General features: G+C 39.7%; 1 protein-coding gene across 1 annotated transcript in view; it reads right to left on the bottom strand.

The window, feature by feature from the left end:
* Positions 1-23,444, bottom strand: part of CCDC178 (coiled-coil domain containing 178) — a 501,523-nt gene that overhangs the window by 283,801 nt on the left and 194,278 nt on the right. The window contains exon 14 of the mRNA XM_089305201.1: positions 15,592-15,775. Coding sequence (XP_089161327.1) covers positions 15,592-15,775 — 184 coding nt within the window. The remainder of the gene's footprint in view (positions 1-15,591; positions 15,776-23,444) is intronic.

Raw genomic sequence — 23,444 nt, 5'->3', positions numbered from 1 at the left:
TTTCTGTCTAGCACCTCAGACATTTGCCAAGCCCTGTCTCCTGCAATATCCCAAAATCCCTGTAGGATTCAGGCACCAAAGTCAAATGCAGGGTCGCAAGAATAGGAGGTACCTAGTGCTGTTTAGGCTGCCACTTTCACATTTGGACAAGACACAAGGTCGTGAGCATGGTTTTAGCTGGATGCTCTGAGTTGAGGCCTTCTCTGATGCTATCCTCTTAACTGAAAATATGATTTCCCTACCAGGGCCCTGGCAGAACACCCAGAAGATGGGAAGTTCCCAAGAGAACCAGCGACTTTCTTTCTAAAACCCTCACAGCACCCTGGAGTATACCAAAGACTGATGGAGGTGAGCTCTGGTGGTCAGAGGTCTCAGGCCCCAGGGTGTAACACCTAAGTGAGGGCACTTATCTTCGCATCCCATTGTCATTGGTGGTGTCCCTGTGCAGCTTACTCTGGAGTTTGTTGGGCCAACTATTTTTGCTGGGAGGGGAACCAGGCAGCACTGGGCAGAGAGATAGGCTGAGCTGATATGGGACCAACAACCTTGGGTCAACCCCACTGTGAGCCACAAGGTTGAAAACAAGCCTTCAGATCTGCTCCAAGCTGGACTAGGATGGCAAGGCACCCTTCCCATATCCACCAGTTTTTGCATATGAGCTGTCCCTGGAAGGGGAATGACCTTAAGCAAAGTGTTTTAAGTGACTGCTAAAAGGGGACTGAGCAGCTAAATCCACCCAACAATATAAGTACCATGAGTTCACTCCATGATAAAACTACAAAGTGAAGTCCTACTAACAATGATGGATTAAATAAATTTCATGCCCGCTGTGCAGCATCATCTTGTTCCACCTTCACAATGTTCCCTTGGTCCTTCAGGAAAATGGAAATGACAGATGACAAAAATTAACTGAACAATCAAAACTGGTATGTGATGGAACCAGGACTTTATCTTATTGATTTAGCATCTCAGTGATACCTAAGACACTTAGGACTTTCAAAATTATGGGGATATTTTGTGTAGAACCTCATGATATCCATGAGCCCCTCTCCTTGCTATGAGGCTTTCCAGGCAACTGGTACACCACCTTCAGTTCTGTGGCTCAGACACCTGTACCAGACATGGGCCTGGAGCTGACACTTGGGATGAGAGAGGTGCCAACCTGCTAGAACTGAGAGAGTTGGCTCTGAAACAAAATCTGCTGGGAAAGTGAGCAGCTCTGGGGAGATGCTACCTTTTAATTATGCAACATGAATTATGTAGCTGCTGAAAACAGAACCAGGATTAAATGAGTACCAATTACCAGTAGGTAGCATTAACATAAGAACTAGAGTATAGTCTGCTTAGTAAAACGCTGATGGCACCATCATTGAAAATGTCTAGAGAGAGGTGCTGGAGAATGATAAAGAGCCACAGTGGTTGGAAAAATGCTTCCTGGTTTAATAATGTACAAGTACCAGCCCGGGCACTTTCCAGAATGCTTTGCAAATACTGGTGTATACATGCAGCCCTATCTTTAGAGGACTCCATGTCCATGGAAGCCTTGTGCACACTGATTGTGAATACTGTCAATAAGAACAAGCTTTGATAGGCATGCATTGTAGCTTACATGGCGCTGTGCAAAAGGCAGGCTGCCTCTCTCTCTCTCTCTCTCTCTCTCTCTCTCTCTCTCTGTGTGTGTGTGTGTGTGTGTGTGTGTGTTACTGCTGTAAGTTCATCATCACACCCACTTAGTGAAATAACTACCATCAACCACTTTCAAAGTGAAGAAATCCGAGGCCATGGAGCTCAGGGACTTTGTCACCTGGCTAAGTTTTCCAGCAATTATTGGCACCCAGGACTGTATGACGGCATAGCATGGACACATTCTACAGCACATTAAAGAAAGCTCTCTGCTGTGTCTCCTCTGCTTCCAGTACTGGGTCTTTCATATAATATTTGCTGAGTGAATAATTTATTGAACAAATGGATTTAGTATTAACAAACTAGAGGGCTTTTGTTTTCTGAGTGAGTTTGTTTGTTTTTTAGTTTCTAGGTTGGAGAATTAAATTGTCCATGTGTGGGGCTCTTTCAAACTCAAAAATAATTTTTTAAAAATCTCTTTTAATGAGGCATCTTCAAAAAGTCCATGGGAATGCATATTATGAAAATAATGTGCAGGGATTTCATTTTTGCAATCAAAATAAATTCATATCTAAAATTTTTTTACTTTGAGAGGCAGACATGAAAGATGTGGAGAGAGAAAGAAATCTTCCACCTACTGCTTCACTCTCCAAATAACTGCAGCAGCCAGGCTGGAGCAGGCTGAATCCAGAACCCAAAAACCCATCCTAATCTCCCATGTAAGTGGTAGGGAGCCAGTTACTCAAGCTAACATCTGCTGCCTCCCAGGGTACATCTTAGCAGGAATCTGCATGGGAAGCAGAGTGTCTGGGACTCCAACCAGGCACTCCAATATGGAAGGCAGCCATCCCAAGTGGTGACTTAACTACTGTACCAAATGCTCATCCTATAAATTTACCTTTTAATTTCATTTTGCCATATTTCCAATATTCCTCCCCAAAGTACTTAATAAATGTATTTAGCACATTAAAATGCTCTAATCACACCGATTTTAATACCTAAACAGTATCTTGAGGATGATTGCTAAAACAAGTCCTATGGGATGCTTTTCCTGAGATGTGGGCTGGTCAGAAAAGTAGCAGGAAAAGCACTGAGCTGATTCTGAGTTAGGATTCTATGCACCATCTGTTCATGGAGCATATGAGCCTGAACAAGCACTCAAGGAAAGGGTTCCTATTTGGTACAGCAGTCAAGATGCAGTTAAGATGCTCAAATCCCATATCGCAGCGCCTGGATTCTATTTCTGGCTCTGGCTTCTGACTCCAAGCTTCTGTTAATGCAGAGTCTGGGAGGCTCAAGCAGTTGAATCCCTGATACCAGTATGTGAAACCTGGATTACACTTACCTCTCAGTTTCACCGTGGCCCTGGCCCCAGTCATCGTGGGCATTTTGGGAGTGAACAAGCAGACTGGAATTCTATCTGAATCTTTCCCTCAATCTCTGCCTCTATAATAATCTGCCTTATCATGGCTATGTCATTTAAAAAAAAAAAAAAGATGAACTGAAGGAAAACTATTTTTTTCCAGGAAAATGGCCTGTGGTCCAGTTTGTACCAGGCCTTTGAGTTTTTTCAAATTGCCAGTCCAGTGTAAAGGCATGAAAGCCCAGCAAAACTTCCATTTACAACTGTCCCAATGATGGAGCTGACTAACAATCACTAACAGATTGTAAGTCCATGGGGTCAAAACTTACTGGAAAAAACAAGATAGTAGCATATTTTTAACAAATAATTCACCTGATTGCATATTAATTATTAGGAGGAAACAGATTAACTTGTAAGTCATAGGTTGGTACTCTAACTTAATGATTAAAAATTAATGTTTATTACAGTTCAATTCACAATAGATAGCACCTGGAATCAACCTAAATGCCCATCAACAGTAGACTGGATAAAGAAATTATGGGACATGTACTCTACAGAATACTATACAGCAGTAAAAAACAATGAAATCCAGTCATTTGCAAAAAAATGGAGGAATCTGGAAAACATCATGCTGAGTGAAATAAGCCAGTCGCAAAGGGACAAATATCATATGTTCTCCCTGATCAGTTGCAACTAACAGAGCACCAAAGGGGAAATCTGTTGAAGTGAAATGGACACTATGAGAAACAGTGACTTGATCAGCCCTTACCCTGACCGTTGATGAACAACTTATTACTTTATCCATTTCAGTATTTTTTTGTTCTAATTAATACTATTGGTTGAACTCTGTAATTAACACACAATTATTCTTAGGTGTTGAAATTTAACTGAAAAGTGACCCTTGTTAAATATAAGAGTGGGAATAAGAGAGGGAGGAGATGTACAGTTTGGGACATGCTCAATCTGACTTGCCCCAAATGGTGGAGTTAGAAACATGCCAGAGAATTCCAATTCAATCCCATCAAGGTGGCATGTACCAATGCCATCTCACTAGTCCAAGTGATCAATTTCAGTTCACAATTGATCCTAATGATAGGATTAAGAGTCAAAGGGATCACATCACATAAACAAGACTAGTGTCTGCTAATACTATCTGATAGAATTAAAAAGAAGAGAACGATCCAACATGGGAAGCGGGATACACAGCAGACTCGTAGAATGGCCGATGTCCTAAACAGCACTCTGGCCTCAGATTCAGCCCTTAAGGTATTCAGATCTGGCTGAAGAGCCCATAAGAGTATTTTAGGCATGGAAAGCCAAGACACTCTGGCAAAAAAATAAACAAACAAACAACAAAACCTAAATGAAAGATCTGTGTGAATGAGATCCCAGTGGAAAGAATAGGCCATCAAAGAAGGAGGTACCTTTCCTTGAAGAGAGGAGAGAACTTCCACTTTGATTATGCCCTTGTATAAATAAGACTGGAGTCAGCAAACTCAAAAGGTTTCCATAGCCTTGGCAACTCATGACAAGAGCCTAGGGTGATTACTGATGCCATAAACAAGAATGTCAATTTGTTAAGTCAACAACAGGAGTCACTCTGCACTTACTCCCCATGTAGGATCTCTGTCCTTGATGTGTTGTACAATGTGAATTAATGCTATAACTAGTACTCAAACAGTACTTTATACTTTGTGTTTCTATGTTGGTGCAAACTGTTGAAATTTTTACTTAATGTATACTAAATTGAACTCCTGTATATAAAGAGAATTGAAAATGAATTTTGATGTGAATGGAAAGGGAGATGGAGCAGGAGATGGGAGGATTGTGGGTGGGAGGGAAGTTATGTGGGGGAAGACATTGTAATCCATAAGGTATACTTAGGAAATTTATATTTGTTAAATAAAAGCTAAAAAAAATTTCTAGCAATGAGACAAACATATGCCATGTGCTTTTTGATATTTTAATTGATACAATATCGTGTTAAAGCAATATTCCTCTTATTGAACCTGAATCTAGTCATGAACAGAGTGTCCATATTGAGAGAAACTCTGAGAAATAAGTGGCCTGGACTTCTAAACAAAGTCCATGTAAGGAAAGACACATTTTTTTTGGACAGGCAGAGTTAGACAGTGAGAGAGAGACAGACAGACAGACAGAAAGGTCTGTTGGTTCACTCCCAAAATGGCCACTATGGCCAGCGCGCTGCGCAGATCCGAGCCAGGAGCCAGGAGCTTCCTCCTGGTCTCCCATGCTGGTGCAGGAGCCCAAGCATTTGGGCCATCCTCCACTGCCTTCCCAGGCCACAGCAGAGAGCTGGACTGGAAGAGGAGCAACCAGGACAGAATTGGGCGCCCCAACAGGGACTAAAACCCTGGGTGCCAGCGCCACAGGCCAAGGACTAGCGAAGTGAGCCACGGCGCTGGCCGAAAGACACATTTTTTAAAATGTCGGAGCATCTTTTAGGTTAAAGGAAGCTGTTGGGGCCAGCACCGTAGCATTGAGGGTAAAGCCACCACCTGCAGCACTGGCACCCCTGTGGGCACCGGCTCATGTCCCAGCTGCTGCACATCCAATCCAGCTCCCTGCTAATGGCCTAGGAAAGGCAGCAGAGGATGAAACTTGGGCCCCTATCACCCATGTCAGAGAACTGGAAGAAATTCCTTGCTCCTGCCCCGCCACAGCACTTGCAGCCATCTGGGGAGTGAACCAACAGGTGGGAGATTTCCCCTCTCTCTCCTTTCTGTATAACTCTGTCTTTCAAATAAAGAAAGAAATCTTTAAAAAGAAAGCTGTTGCATCTTTAAATACAGTCATTACAAAAATAATGAGAAACATATGAGTTCAGGCATATGCTAATCACAGTGATTTGCTCATTACATGATATATATGTGTATCAAAATACCAATACTATATCCCATGAACTTGTAACATTATCATGTCTCAATTATATCCATAACAATTTTAAAATCTTAGTTATAACAGGTTAAGTGCAACCATGCAAGGTACCCACTTAAATATGCAACCAGCTGGATCAGATAAATCTGTAGGTGGATTATAGACTTGTGCCCATCATCCCACTGCACCATAGCTCCCAATCCACTGGAAGTCTGGTTTGTGATCCTGAGCTGGATGAGGGGGGTGAGGTTAGGCTGTACCAATACAGGGCAGCAGAAGGGCAGGCATGGCGTACCGAGGGGCTCCACAGCCTTGTTGAGGGGAGACCCTGTTTATTTCTCGTCCTCCTGCAGAGCTGCTCTCTGCTGGTGTGTGGAGAAGCAAGGGCCAATTCTGACAGATTCACCCAGGAGCTGGCAGTGCCATACCCTCTCCACTACGTCCCCACTGTGCTCTAGGGCAGCACCCTGCACCTGTGTCCTGGCCTGGCCCTCTAGGCAGCGGCTGCTCCTTACATTGTCTGTTCCTGTATTCTTTAGATCAGGGGTTAGCACATATTTCTGCGAAGGGCAACATAGGAAATATTTTAAACTTTGCAGGCCATAAGGGCTCTGTCACAATCACTTGATTCTGTTTTTGAGAAAAAGAATAAAAGCGATCAAAAGATCGCTTTGAACAGCTTTGAGAGGTTGTGACAGCATCTCAGAGGCTGAGAAAGAACTCACACAATCACCCTCGACCTGCTGTCTGGTTTTAGCAGCCACCAACCAGGAGGTGGCAGCAGAGAGCCATTCTAGAGGAAGAGACTCCTGTACCAGGACCAACGACAGCCAAGAGTAGACGAAGGGGTGGACCTACTCTCAAAGAGAAAAAGGAAATAAATGTTAACTGTAAACAGATCTAAGCTCTGAATCAAGGAAATAGCATCTGTTCACTTTCCAAGGACAGTACTACGAACTCAGATGTAGAAATCCTGTTAGGTAAGGCTTGAGATTAGGAAAGGAAAAGACTCAAAAATCTTAAAGACAAGTTTGAGATTTGTGCAAATAACTGAGATGGACTGAACTAGTGGGGCGGGGCAGTGATGGCTGTGGCTGCGCATTTTTATGACACGTCTGGTGGCCAGGGCTCTAGCAGAAAGTCTGTGTGGCAGTTTGACCTCATTCTATCTATAAATAATGTAAGACATGGTTTTGTCTCTCTTTTTTTTTTTTTTTTTTTTTGGAAGGAATATGTGGAGGTTCTGTTAAGTAGAAACATTGGAAAAGTATAAAAAATTAAATTAGTCTGGTGCTGTACATTGTGATTTAATGCTATAACTAGTATAGCAATATAGTACTCAAACAGTATTTTTCACTTTGTGTTTCTATGTGGGTGCAAACTGTTGAAATCTTTACTTAATGTATGCTAAACTGATCTTCTGTATATAAAGAGAATTGAAAATGAATCTTGATGTGAATGGAAGGGGGGAGGGAGAGGGAAAGGGGAGGGTTGTGGGTGGGAGGGAAGTTACGGGGGGGAAGCCATTGTAATCCATAAGCTGTACTTTGGAAATTTATATTCATTAAATAAAAGTTAAAAAAATTTAAATTAGTCTGAATCCTCAAACCCACAGATATGCACCATGGCTTTTTGGTCTAATTTCTTTTTTGGGTTCTCCATTTAAAGTGGTTATCTTTGGAAGAGTCAGTCTCCACCACTGAAAAAAGCAAAAGTCCTGTCAGTGTTTTAGGATCCCTTTTTGAATTAATTTACAATTTCTCATGATATTCATATATTTTACCAACATTCTATTCTTGAGAAGTTCGCATATCTAAATTTTCCTACCATAGTGTACAACTGCCTAGTCATAGTTTTCATGAACACTCAGTAGCTACTTCATTCCCTGCATGCTTTCAGCATGGAAGATACAGCAGTGCATACAAAGCCACCACCGTCGTTGCCTCACGGGCTGTATTTCCTGGTGGCTGTTAGATAAGTAATTACAAACAGCTCAAAATGTACATCTCCATTGGCTTTGTTAGCTGGCTAATTTCTTGAAATTCTATTTTTAGAAATAATGCTACTGAGTTACAGATGATGAACGGATTTAAAGTGCTTTAGCTCTACTGACCAACTGCTTTCCAGAAAAGTCCAGATTTACCCTAGGTTGGATATTTCCACACAGATGAGTTGCAACATCACTACTGAGCTACCATTACTAAATATTAGTTATCACATACACTAATTGAGATAACATTGCATTCTTTTCTAGAAAATTATTGTGGGAGATAAAAGATGATAACAGATATAAAGCAATTTTCCTAAGGCCTGTTATTACTTCCAGTACGTTGTTTAGAATTTCCATTTATCACATGTATCAGGAGACAGACTCAAAAAGTGGAAGTCAGATTTTAAAGACTATCTCATGCCTATGTGGAATGTTACATTGTTTGTGCATAATACTTTTGAGGATGCATTATTTACAAGGCTCCAGGTGAAATGTTTTATATGAAATGTGATTTATTTATTTCTGTACACAGAAGTACAGTGAGGGTATTATTATATTCACATAAGAATTGAGAAACTCTGACTAAGGAAAGGTTAAATGTATTCTCAATATTCACACAGCAAACAATTAACAGAGCCAGGATTCAAATTAAGAAACACCTAACTCTAACTTCCATACTCTTTCAGCCCAAATGTTACTGCCAAGGAAAAGGGAGAAAAAAAGCAGAAAGTTCCAAGAATTAAATGGAAATACTGAAGTCAATTTACTGCCTGTTTTCAGGCAAACAAAGCACTGGACCCAGGACCACAGAGAAGGAAATTATTCTCCCACATGTTCTTTACAGCAAATGCCATGACGTTTAACCATGTCCTCAAATGTTTTGCATGATCAGCATCCATGATTGCCCAGTGCTTTCCTCTTACCATGTTGTTCAGGGTTATGCACTCCTGCAAATACATGTCAGGAAACTGAACTTCTCCAGTGCTTAACTAAGCACACACACTCCAGTCATCTGTGACGTAGAACCCACTCTCTCCTCACACTGTTTCTGTTGCCCATCTCCCCAAGAACCACTTCCCACTAACATAAATAGACATTCCCAGTATTGCATTTAACAGCTTCCTTTTCACTCAATTTTAGCAATGTATTCTGCTGTGAAGGGGGTACAGAAGATTCTTCATAAGTTAAAAAAAAAAAAAAAAGTGAAACGGGCACAGTGTTGTGGCATAGTGAGGCAAGCCACCGCCTACAACATTGGCATCCCATATGGGCAACCGGTTCGTGTCCTGGCTGCTGTACTTCCAATCCAGGTCCCTGCCAATGCACCTCAGAAAGCAGCAGCAGACAGTCCAAGCGCTTGGGCCACTGCACCCATGTGGGACACCTTGATAAAGCTCCTGGCTCCTGGCTTCAGCCTGGCACAGCCCTGGCTGTTGCGGCCATTTGGGGAGTAAACTAGCAGATGGAAGATCTCTGACTCTCCCTCTCTCTCTGTAACACTGCCTTCCAAATAATAATAAGAACAATTAAACAAAAGCAAAAGCATGCATGATCCAAGTTGTAATTACAGATATGTGGAACGATGAAGGAGAGTGATTATACTAGAGACGGGCAGCATAAATGACTGAGCTTCTAGGCTGCTTGCATCAAAGAGAAACAGGAAGGTTCAAAAAAGGTTTAATTTTTAACACAGAAGGAATATAGCATTATCAATAAAATTAATTTTCCCTTAGTACTGAAATCAGGTAAAGTAGCTGCATAGGTTGGTTTTGACCATCTTAACAACATGACCAGTTCTCTAACAGATTTGAAAAACCAAGCAGCAATGGTCAATTTTGCCATTACTGTAACCATTGTTTATTAGAAGCCAAGGATGTAATATCGATTCATAACTCAAAAAAGGCTGTTGTATACAGATAAGAATCTAGACCTGACTCACTACGAGGCACAAATGCTTCAGAATAAAAGTTAGTGAACTAAGCTCTAGTTTGTTAGAGCTACTTTGCTATGCTGATTGAACTAAAGATGCCACACAAAGGTCTTTATCAGCAGAAATTAGTCCTCCAGGAAAGTTTTAAAGAAGGTTCTGACTTCCACTTTACTCAAATGAAGAGTCTATGGGATCGCTTTCAGAGGTGAACAAGTATAGTCGTCCCGCTTATCTGTGATGGACCTGTTTCAATGCTTTCAGGCATGCCTGAAACTGGGTAGCATCATACTTCATGATTTTTTTTCATGTTGGTACACACCCATGATGAAGTTTAATTTATAAATTAAGCATAGTATGAGGTTGACAATAGCTAACAATAAAAACAAAATAAAAATGCACTGTAATAAAATTACCAGCATCACTACCTTTGTCCTTTGGTGCCATAATTAATTAGCATAAGGATTCCTGGGGGGGAGGGGCGGCATTGTGGAACAGTGGGTTAAAGTCCTAGCCTGCAGCACAGGCATCCCTTATGGGTACCAGTTCAAGTCCTGGCTGTTCCACTTCTGATGAAGTTTTCTGCTAATGCACCTGGCAAAGCAGCAGAGGATGGCCCAGGTGCTTGGGGCCGTGCACCCATGTGAGAGACCTGGAGGAACTCATTCCTGGCTTCAGATGGACTCAGCTCCAGTCTTCGCAGCCATTTGGGGAGTGAACCAGTGGATGGAGGACCTCTCTGTCTCTGTCTCCACCTCTCTCTGTAACTTTCAAATAAATAAAATAAATCTAAAAGCAAACAAATAAACAAAAGAAATATTACTTGGGCCTACACACTGAGAAACCATGGCATCAATCTGATCACAACTACCTAAAGTGACTAATGGGTGGGTAGTGCATACTGAGCGCACGTTCTGGACAAAGCAATGATCTGTGTGCTGGCGGAGACAACTGAAACATTGTGAGATTTAATCATGCTACTCGGGATGATGTGAAACTTTTCATTTATTTCTAGAGTTTTCCATTTAATACTGTCAAGACCACACTTGAGTGTGGTTAACTGACACTATGGAAAGCAAAACCACAGCAACAGGGGACTGCTGTGGTATCGAAAAGGAAGGTCAAGATTTCTCCCTAAAGCATGGTTTGGGATTGGTTAAAATACTTGAAACAGTTCTCATGAAAAGTCATAGACCTATAAACTCCAAAATCACAAGCTGGATGATTTTGAACTAGATCATTCTAAGAACAAAATAAACAACCCAGTTAAGAAATGGGCAGAGAACTTAAGCAGGCCTTTTTCAAAAGAGGAAATCCAAACAGCCAAAAGAGACATGAAAAAATGCTCAGAATCACTAACCATCAAGAAAATGCAAATCAAAATCACATTGAGGTTTCACCTCATCCCAGTCAGAATGGCTTTCACACAGAAATCAATGGACAACAAATCCTGGCAAGGATCTGGGGAAAAAGGCACCCTAATCCACTGTTGGTGGGAATGTAAGCTGATACAGCCACTGTGGAAGACAGTATGAAGACAGCCCAGAAATCTGAATATAGGCCTACCATATGACCCAGCCATCCCACTCCTGGGAATTCACCCAAGGGAAATGAAATCAGCATATGGAAGAGTTACATGTACCCCCACATTTATTGCAACTCAATTTACAATAGCTAAGATGTGGAATCAACCCAAATGTCTGCCAACTAAAGACTGAGTAAAGAAATTATGGGATATGTACACCATGGAATACTATAGAGTGGTTAAAAACAAAACAATGAAATCCTGTCATTTGTAACAAAATGGATACAACTGGAAAACATTATACTTACAAGCCAGTCACAACAGGACAAATACCATATGTTCTTATTGATCTGAGGTAACTAATAGAGAACCTAAAAGTTAATCTACACAATTGAAATTGACACTTTGAGATGTGATGCCATTGAACAGCTTGTCTGGACTGTTGAGGGACCTTTTTTTTTATACTATTTGTTGAACTCTTTACTTAGTATAGAGCTAATCTTATGTGTAGAAAGTTAACTGAAAATAAATCTTAATAAATATAAGAACGGGAATAAGAAAAGGAGGAAGAAGAAGGGTGGGAGTGTGGGTGGAAGGGTGCACAGGGTGGGAAGAATCATTGTTCCTAAAGTTGTACTTATGAAATACATGAAGTTTCTATAACTTACATAAAAAGTATCTAGGTTAAAGAAAAAAAAGAAAATGTGGTATTTGTATACAACAGAATATTAATTGTCTATAAAAAGAATGAAATTCTACCATTTGCATTAAAATGGATGAAACTGAAGAATATCATGTTGAGTGAAATAAGCCAGATACAGAAAAACAAATCCATGTGTTCTCCCCAAAATTTGGGAGCTATAATTAAAAAAAGAAAACAAAAATCACAACATAAAAAACAAAAAAGAAATGTCCATGTATATCAGTATTGCAAATATGTTTTTCAAACTGTGTTTTATAAGTTTGTCAAACCAATGGTTAAGAATGTTAAACTACCTTAGTTTCAATGATCTGATTATTCTAATATTTATTGTATATGGGTGAAATGATCATCTTTCCATTTGATTGTTTATTGCCCTTGCCTGTATTACTGCTGATCTAAGATCCTTTTACTTTTTACTTGCTGAATTTTTTTATTTAGTGGAGCAGGAAGGCATTGGCTGTAATGTTAATTAAAATTATATTATCTCAAAAACTGTACAGGAAGGAAGAAAGCAGAAAGGAAGACAGGGAGGAAGGAAATATCATTATATTCTTAGAATTACATCTACGAACTACACTGAGCCTGTTCTCCTTATATTAATATTACATTAACATGAAAACTAAAGTATCAGGAAAAGCTCAAAAAATAAAAATAAAAACTCAAATAAAAAGAAAATAGTACTCTGTCTTTTTCTAGCATCAAAAAAGAATGACCTCCTAACTTAAATGTTTCCAAGTTCTGAGCTTGGCATAACTGTTTGTCAGATACATGTCTGGTGTCTCATAACTTATTCCAAGTTTGGCATCAGATATCCTGGTCCCCAAACTCTACAGAGTTAGAACTAGGCAACTTTGGGAAAATTTCTTCAACTCCCAAAATAAATATGTTAATAACAACTGCACAGCACAGTGAACATTAATTAACTTAAACATTAAACTAACATGGAAAAGTGTCCAACATAAACTAGGTATGCATAACACTGTGTTCTACAACATTCAGGAAGAAAAGCTGAGACTATGCAGTTTGCTTCAACTGAAGTATTGAAAAGTACTTAACATCTGGTGAAAGATTTCATTTTTTTTATAATGTTGCATTCTTAAAAACAATTCATGATGGTTTCCTGTTCATTTCATCATCACCATAATTGAATACATGTTCTACTGACTTATCTGCTATCCCAATTAGCTCATTTGATCCTGGGATTTGACCAAACACCTCTTTTTCTGAATAGCTGAGTTATTGGGATTGAAATTTGGAAAGATCAAGACAAATCATCTGTTATAGCTATAAAATTTGAGAAATTGCTACATATCATTGATGGTTTGTGATTGCTACTAATACTAAAATGCCTAAAATCCAGTACAGGCATTTGGCCTAGTAGTTGGGACTCCAGTTAGGATTTTCACGTCCCATACTGGAGTGCAGGTATTCAAATCCCCAGCTCCCCTCCCAATTCTGCCTTCCATCTAATGCATACTCTGGGAAGCAGCAGGTGATAGCTCAGTGTTTGTATTGAGTGGCTCCTGGCATTGACCTGGCCTGGCCCAGCCCCAGCTGATGCCAGGAATTTATGGGGGAGATAAGCCAGTGGATGGGAGATGTCTCTCTTTCTATCTGTATTTTATTATTCTGTAATAAATAAAACTTAATATAATAAACTAATTTTTTTAAAAAAAAATTGCCTAAAGCTGATATGGCATTTTATGCATTACCTCAATGGAACATAATTCTTAAATCCTACTTCTAGGGCTTCTGAAGATTATTTCTCAGCACTACCCCTGGAGCAGTATTGCTGAGTTACATGGATTATTGACTAATTTCAGACTGGGATAAACAAATATAGAATCTTGGCTACATGGAGATCATGATGCCCAGACACAAAGCGTGATGCAGATTTTATCAATCAGTTAATTAGACAATAGGGCCAGTACACAGACAGAAACTACTAACTTGAATTACTATAAATCTGAATTATCCAAGGATAATCTACAGGTTTATTTTTAATACAGTGCTGCTGTGCTGCAGATACGCATATGTACATGTATTTAGGCTCAGAAATAAGCAGCAGAGTGGTCAGCAATTGTCAGTGGTTCCTAAGTGCTGTGGTTTCTTTCTGTTGCTTCTTTCCAGTGACTTCTCAGCTCCCAGGGGGCAGGGAAGGACATGAGACGCACATTCTTCAGTTGGGCATGAATTAAGACAGAAAGGGGAACATTCCATTTTGGGTTGGCTAAGTAAGTACAGTGTGGTAATATAAAGCTTATACTTAAATCTATAAATTCTACTTTATGGCAACTAGAAAAATCTCTAAAAAATAATACAATGCAACATCTCTTTTACTAAGTGAGTGCCTCAGATAAATGAAGCACTATGTGTGAAGAATTAAATGTAGTTTGTGACAGGTATAGTGAAAAACGTAAATGATAACAAGAGTATCTCTTAATTGAAAAACATGTTAAAATACATGGGTAAATGGTCAAATAACTGGATAATGATGTCTACATTAGTATCCTCATGAAAATAAATCGATGGCCATAGAAAAACAAATATTAATAGAAAACATTTTAAGTCATAAACACCATCTACAGTAATATTGTCTATGCCATCACATATATAATCATAATCCTCATATTTTAAAGTCTTCAATTTTTACTATGCATAGTATTTGTCGTCTCTTCATATTGGAACATGAATGATAGGACAAACTCATTGACCAACCCTTGAGAGGGACATAACCACACTACACCAAGTCAATTAGATAGGTTAATTCAATGTGGGAGCAATACCCCAATTTCTCAGAATGGAAACATTTACTGGAAGACAATCCACGTGTTCTCAATTTCGGTATCCCAAAGGAAAGCCTTTACTGAAGACAGTGCTAGCAACAGGTATGGGGCAGAGGTTATAAATTATATTTTCTGGGTAATTTTATGCCCATAAATCTTTAGTAAGAAAATCTCAAAGCTGAGAGAAGGATAGGTGTGTGACTTGTGATGAAAGAAAAGAGTCAAAGTGGGCTTCCAGGTGCAGTCAAATGGGTCTGACTTTGCCAATCTCAACAAGTATGGGTAAGAGTAGTTATCCATCATGTTCTTCATTTAGGAGTGGTAGGTTTAAGGTGCGTGGGCAGTTCTTTCTGCAGCACTGTGTTATACAAAGGGTCTGATGCTCTACTAACCAGTGACTTACAGGCCAGAAGTAGGTACTCCCTATTCTTATATTACATAACAGGTACCAGGATGCGTCTCAAACTATTTTTTCTACCATAGGCAGAACTGTTAAGTGTTAGGTATACAAGATGAACCTAAGCGAAGCTCCACACTTCTGGTCCTTCCAGAGTTTAAGGGTGATAACAGCAAAAAAGAGGTTGATTAGCCACCTTGAGCCCTTATCCTCTTCAAGCTGGGCCTTTGGAGAGAGATGACTTTTTTTTCTGACTGATCAGAAGTGATTTTGAAAAGACTATTAGGCCTTATATTAAAATCTATCAAGGCTAAATCAATAAAATTCAGCTTAATTACTCTTTTTTTTCCATAACCAATAAGAACACAAAAATACACACCTTGAATCTTCTTCTCACTTCTGCTATTTTATCATCCAATTCTTCTGTTTTCTGTTTGATGAGGTGGTAAACAGCACTGATGTGATAAGCCTCCATGTAGAGCTGTTTGAGATAATCATTATTTTTTGACTTCAGTTTCAACAAAGATTGGATTTCAGACTCATGCTCCGCTTTTTTCCTTATACTGTAAAAATAAAGCAAAAAGATTAGTGTAATTAATTGAAGAGAGAATATATTGGAAAATATATATTTAATAATAAGAAGAAATGTGTATACAAAGGCTGTTGATTTTTGTGCATTGATTTTATATCCTGCTACTTTGCCAAACTCTTTTATGAGTTCCAATAGTCTCTTAGTAGAGTTCTTTGGATCCCCTAAATAAAGGATCATATCGTCTGCAAAGAGGGATAGTTTGACTTCTTCCTTCCCAATTTGTATCCCTTTAATTTCTTTTTATTGCCTGATGGCTCTGGCTAAAACTTCCAGAACTATATTGAATAGCAATGGTGAGAGTGGGCATCCCTGTCTGGTGCCAGATCTCAGTGGAAATGCTTCCAAGTTTTCCCCAATCAATAGGATGCTGGCCGTGGGTTTTTCATAAATTGCTTTGGTTATATTGAGGAATGTTCCTTCTATACCCAATTTGCTTAGAGTTTTCATCATGAAAGGGTGTTGAATTTTATCGAATGCTTTCTCTGCATCTATTGAGATAATGATATGGTTTTTCATCTGCTGTTTGTTAATGTGGTGTATCACATTGATTGATTTGTGAACATTGAAACATCCCTGCATTCCAGGGATAAATCCCACTTGGTCTGGGTGGATGATTTTTCTGATGTGTTGTTGTATTCTATTGGCGAAAATTTTATTGAGGATTTTTGCGTCTATGTTCATCAGGGATATTGGTCTGTAATTTTCTTTCTTTTTTTTAGTTTTTTTTTATATTTTGACAGGCAGAGTGGACAGTGAGAGAGAAGGAGACAGAGAGAAAGGTCTTCCTTTGCCGTTGGTTCACCCTCCAATGGCCGCCGCGGCCAGCACGCTGCGGCCAGCACACCACGCTGATCTGATGGCAGGAGCCAGGTACTTGTCCTGGTCTCCCATGGGGTGCAGGGCCCAAGGACCTGGGCCATCCTCCACTGCACTCCCGGGCCACAGCAGAGAGCTGGCCTGGAAGAGGGGCAACCGGGACAGAATCCGGTGCCCCAACCAGGACTAGAACCTGGTGTGCTGGCGCCGCAAGGCGGAGGATTAGCCTAGTGAGCCACAGCGCCGGCCTGTAATTTTCTTTCAATGCTGCATCTTTCTCTGGCTTAGGGATTAAGGTGATGCTGGCTTCATAGAAAGAATTTGGGAGGATTCCCTCTTCTTCGATTGTTCTGAATAGTTTGAGAAGAATTGGAGTTAGTTCTTCTTTAAATGTCCCGTAGAATTCAGCAGTGAATCCATCTGGTCCTGGGCTTTTCTTTGTTGGGAGGGCCTTTATTACTGTTTCAATTTCTGTCTCAGTTATGGGTATATTTAGGTTTTCTATGTCATCATGGTTCAATTTAGGTAGATTGCTTGTGTCCAGGAATCTATCCATTTCTGATAGGTTTTCCTGTTTGCTGGCATACAAGTCCTTGTAGTAATTTCTGATGATTCTTTTTATTTCTGTGGTGTCTGTTGTTACGTTTCCTTTTTCATCTCTGATTTTATTGATTTGGGTCTTTTCTCTTCTTTTTTTTAGTTAGTTTGGCCAATGGGGTGTCAATTTTGTTTATTTTTTCAAAAAACCAGCTCTTCGCTTGGCTGATTTTTGCAATTTTTTTTTGGATTCAATCCTGTTGATTTCTTCTCTGATTTTAATTATTTATCTTCTCCTACTAGATTTGGATCTGGTTTGCTGCAGTTTTTCTAGATCCTTGAGATGCGTTGAAAGCTCATTTATTTGGTGCCTTTCCAATTTCTTGATATAGGCACCTATTGCTATAAACTTTCCTCTCAACACTGCTTTTGCCGTATCCCATAAGTTTTGATATGTTGTGTTGTTATCCTCATTTACTTCCAGAAAGTTTTTGATTTCTCTTTTGATTTCTTCTGTGAACCAGTGTTCATTCAGGAGCATGTTGTTCAGTCTCCATGTGTTTGCATACTCTCTAGGGACTCCTGAGTTGCTAATTTCCACCTTCATTCCACTGTGGTCTGAGAAGCTGCATGGTATGATTCTAATTCTTTTAAATTTGCTGAGACTTGCTTTATGGCCTAGTATGTGGTCAATCCTAGAGAAGGTTCCATGCACTGCTGAAAAGAATGTAAAATCTTTAAGTGTAGGATTGAAAGTTCTGTAGATATCTGTTAGATCCATTTGGGCAATAGTGTTGATTAAATCCACAGTTTCCTTGTTGATTGTTTGTCCAGTTAATCTATTTCTGAGAGTGGAGTATTGAAGTCCCCCAGTACTATTGTATTGGGGTCTAAGTCTCCCTTTAAGTCCCTTAACGAATCTTTTAGATAAACTGGTGCCCTGTAATTAGGTGCATATACATTTATAATAGTTACATCTTCCTGCTGAATTGAACCCTTAATCATTATATAGTGTCCCTCTTTGTCTCTCTTAACAGTTTTTGTGTTAAAGTTGATTTTGTCTGATATTAATATGGCTACACCTGCTTTTTTTCATTTCTGTAGGCATATATACACAGGCAATGCCACAGCTGAGAAAGAACTGCTAAGATCAATCGCATTCACAATAGCTACAAAAACAATCAAATACCTTGGAATCAACTTAACCAAGGACATTAAAGATCTCTATGATGAGAATTACAAAATCTTAAAAAAACAAATAGAAGAGGATACCAAAAAATGGAAAAATCCTCATGCTCATGGATGGGAAGAATCTACATCATCAAAATGTCCATTCTCCCAAAAGCAATTTATAGATTCAATGCAATACCTATCAAGATACTGAAGACATTCTTCTCAGATCTGGAAAATGATGCTGAAATTCATATGGAGACACAGGAGATCGCAAATAGCTAAAGCAATCTTGTACAACAAAAACAAACCTGGAGGCATCACAATACCAGGTTTCAGGACATACTACAGGGCAATTGTTATCAAAACAGCATGGTACTAGTACAGAAACAGATGGATAGACCAATGGAACAGAATTGAAACACCAGAAATCAACCCAAACATCTACAGCCAACTTATATTTGATCAAGGATCCAAAACCAATTCCTGGAGCAAGGACAGTCTATTCAATAAATGGTGCTGGGAAAACTGGATTTCCACGTGCAGAAGCATGAAGCAAGACCCCTACCTTACACCTTACACAAAAATCCACTCAACATGGACTAAAGACCTAAATCTACAGCTCAACACCATCAAATTATTAGAGAACATTGGAGAAACCCTGCAAAATATTGGCACCTAAAAAGACTTCCTAGAAAAGACCCTGGAGGCACAGGCAGTCAAAGCCAAAATTAACTACTGGGATTGCATCAAATTGAGAAGTTTCTGTACTGCAAAAGAAACAGTCAGGAAAGTGAAGAGGCAATCGACAGAATGGGAAAAAATATTTGCAAACTATGCTACAGATAAAGGGTTGGTAACCAGAATCTACAAAGAAATCAAGAAACTCCACAACAACAAAACAAACAACCCACTTAAGAGATGGGCCAAGGACCTCAATAGACATTTTTCAAAAGAGGAAATCCAAATGGCCAACAGGCACATGAAAAAATGTTCAAGGTCATTAGCAATCAGGGAAATGCAAATCAAAACCACAATGAGGTTTCACCTCACCCCGGTTAGAATGGCTCACATTCAGAAATCTACCAACAACAGATGCTGGTGAGGATGTGGGGAAAAGGGAAACTAACCCACTGTTGGTGGGAATGCAACTGGTAAAGTCACTATGGAAGTCTGTCTGGAGATTACTCAGAAACCTAAATATAACTCTACCATTCAACCCATCCATCCCACTCCTTGGAATTTACCCAAAGGAAACTAAATTCGGAAACAAAAAAAAAAAAAAACAGTCTGCACCTTAATGTTTATTGCAGCTCTATTCACATTAGCTAAGACCTGGAATCAACCTAAATGCCCATCAACAGTAGACTGGATAAAGAAATTATGGGACAGGTACTCTAGTACTCTATAGAATACTATACAGCAGTAAAAAAAAATGAAATCCGGTCATTTGCAATAAAATGGAGGAATCTAGAAAACATTATGCTGAGTGAAATAAGCCAGTCCCAAAGGGACAAATATCATATGTGCTCCCTGATCAGTGACAACTAATTGACCACAAAAAAGAAAACCTGTTGAAGTGAAAGGGACACTGTGAGGAACAGTGATTGATCAGCCCTTACCCTGACTGTTGATGAACAGCTTAATATGTTATCCCTCTTAGTATTTTTGTTTGTTTGTTCTACTTAATACTATTGGTTTTATTCTGTAATTAATACACAGTTATTCTTAAGTGTTGAAACTTAACTGAAAAGTGATCCCTGTTAAATATGAGTGGGAACAAGAGAGGGAAGAGATGTACAATTTGGGACATGCTCAAGCTGACTTGCCCCAAATGGTAGAGTTAGAAACATACCAGGGGATTCCAATTCAATCCCATCAAGGTGGCATGTACCAATGCCATTGCACTAGTCTAAGTGATCAATTTCTGTTCACAATTGATCATAATGATAGAACTAAGAGCCAAAGGGATCACATAAAGGAGAATAGTGTCTGCAAATACTAACTGATAGAATAAAAAAGGGAGAGAGCGATCCAACATGGGAAGTGAGATACACAGCAGACTCATAGAATGGCGGATGTCCTAAACAGCACTCTGGCCTCAGAATCAGCCATTAAGGCATTTGGATCTGGCTGAAGAGCCCATGAGAGTATTTCAGGCATGGAAAGCCAAGACACTCTGGCAAAAAAAGAAATGACCTAAATGAAAGATCTCCGCGAGTGAGATCACAGTGGAAATAACAGTTCATCAAAGAAGGAGGTACTTTTGAAGGGAGTAGAGAACTTCCACTTTGACTACGACCTTGTCTAAATATGATCAGAGTTAGTGAACTCAAAAGGCTTCCATAGCCTTGGAAACTCATGACAAGAGCCTAGGGCAATTACTGATGCAATAAACAAGAATGTTAATTTGTTAAGTCAACAACAGGAGTCACTGTGCACTTACTCCTCATGTAGGATCTCTGTCCTTAATGTGCTGTACATTGTGGTTTAATGCTATAACTAGTACTCAAACAGTATTTTTCACTTTGTGTTTCTATGTGGGTGCAAACTGTTGAAATCTTTACTTAATATATGCTAAACTGATCTTCTGTATATAAAGAGAATTGAAAATGAATCTTGATGTGAATGGAAGGGGAGAGAGAGTGGGGAAGGGGAGGGTTGCGGGTGGGAGGGAAGTTGTGCGGGGGGAAGCCATTGTAATCCATAAGCTGTACTTTGGAAATTTATATTCATTAAATAAAAGTTAAAAAAATAAGAAGAAATGGACAAGATCATATTTTATATTGTTCAGAAACACAAGAGAGCCTGAACGTTTGCTAAAACTCGAGTACAGAAAATATGTCCCCAAGACTTCTTTTATTTTTGTGCTTCTCCTTTTGGCTACTTCTACTTGTCAACTGTGCTCAATCTCAGAAAGTTAAGAAAATCAGTAACAAAAGTTTTTGTTGTCTGGGTGCTTGGCTTTCAGAATATTCAAGATTCCTTCTACACTCCCTTTTCTAATTCCCTGAAGGTGATTTTACTAAAGAACACTTTAAATGGAAAAATGTAAACTAAATGTGTCAGAGGAAGGGATCCTCGATGCTATTGACTTTGAGGCCAGCTAAATCTTTGTTGTGAGAGATGGCTTGTGCACTGTAATGTTTAGTAGCATCTCCCTAACAGTTGCCAGCAGTATTATATATCTCCATTGTGACAACCAGAAGAATCTGCCAATACCGACAACTGTCTCCTGCTAAGGAAGCAAAATCATCCTGTCAAGAACCACATGACCAAATCTATGGTTCCAAAACTAACTGTGCATTATAATTACCTGCAAAAAATTTAACAAGATTCTGTGCTTCCAGTGTCTGGGATCAATGGTCCAGGGTAAAGCTCCACATCACTATTTTTAAACAACAAAGGTGAACTACTCAATCTAGCTAGAGCATTAATTATCAAGTGTGGGTATGTGTAACACCCTCAGGAAAACCATTCTAAGTTACAGCCTCCAGGGCTTCACTCCCAGGAATCAATCTGTGATTCGGCAGATGTAGGATGGGCCTCTGAAGATGTTCCTGGATGATGTTGATGACAGTCAGTTGCAGACCATACTTTACTCAAGTAGTGCAGCATCTAAGTGCATAGCCAAGGTAAATGTGAAGGATAAACTCAGTTAACAGAACTCAGAGACAATTGAAATAATGTTGTCAAATCAGTTGAGTGAGTAACATTAATGAGTAAATGCAACTGCTGATAAGCTGCATGGATACCTCAATCTTGCCTATCCCAGTTAGATTATAAGAATGATGTAGAAACAAGGACCCTCATTTGGAGCATGAATGAGACATAGCTTGGCTCACAAATGAAATAATATTCTTTGTAAAATAGAAATGTAGCTGAAAATCAAAGCAGGAGTGGCCCCAATTAACAGAAAACTGGCTGGATATGTTCCACCAGATGAGGAGCTAGGTATGTTATTCACAGCAGGGCTTTGCCTGAGCTCAGCTCACTTGTAAAATCAATGCAATGACTAGGCCATACCCTTCCAGGGAGCTGGGAGCTAGGGTACTGAGAAGAACAGATCTCAATATCAAGAACTCAACCAAGCAGCTGAATCTCTGAGTCACTTAATCAATGTTATCACCAAATTCATTTTATGATGAATTAGGATTCCACTGGGAATCTGAAAATGACACCAGAAATTACACCAGATTGGTGCATTGGTATGGTCAGGGTATTGGTGCAAGTATGGTCAGGGAGCAGCGATGACAATCTTCCAACTGGAAAGAGATGAGGAAGAAAAAAAATCAATCAATCAATCAATCAATCAGTCTGTCTGTCTATCTATCTATCTATCTATCTATCTATCTAGGTGTGTATCTGTGTGTTTGTGTGTGAGAGGCAGAGAAAGAGAGAGAGAGAGAATGAAACCAGGGCTGGTTCAGACTGAAACCAGGACCAGGAACTTTATCAGGTCTCCCATCTAAGTTGCACTCCACGCAGTGCACAGACTTAGTGAGGCCAAAGAAAGAACATCTGAGCTATAATCAAATCTTTGGAAATTTCTCAGATCAAAAAACAGATGGAAAAAAACAAGAAAAAATTAGACAAAATAAAAAACAGTGCTGAAGATTTAGGAGATACTATCAAATGACCCAATATAAAAGTCTTTTAAAAATTTTTTTTGACAGGCAGAGTGGACAGTGAAGAGAGAGAGACAGAGAGAAAGCTCTTCCTTTACCATTGGTTCACCCTCCAATGGCCGCTGCGGCCGGCGTGCTGCGGCCGGCACACCATGCTAATCTGAAGCCAGGAGCCAGGTGCTTCTCCTGGTCTCCCATGTGGGTGCAGGGTCCAAGCACTTGGGCCATCCTCCACTGCACTCCCGGGCCACAGCAGAGAGCTGGCCTGGAAGAGGGGCAACCGGGACAGAATCCGGCACCCCGACTGGGACTAGAACCCGGGGTGCTGGTGCTGCAGGAGGAGGATTAGCCTATTGAGCCATTGTGCCGGCCATAATATAAAAGTCTTAGGAGTTTCTGAAGGTATGGAAAGAGAGAATGGATAGGAAGACCTACTCAGTGAAATAATTAGAGAAAACTTCCCTAATTTGGGGAAAGGAAGTGACATCT

This window comes from Oryctolagus cuniculus, chromosome 10 (assembly GCF_051225735.1).
Source record: "Oryctolagus cuniculus isolate XC-2025 breed Fujian yellow rabbit chromosome 10, ASM5122573v1, whole genome shotgun sequence".
Lineage (NCBI taxonomy): Eukaryota > Metazoa > Chordata > Mammalia > Lagomorpha > Leporidae > Oryctolagus > Oryctolagus cuniculus.
Note: the sequence above shows the minus strand (reverse complement) of the source record. Positions and strands in the feature narration are given on the sequence as shown.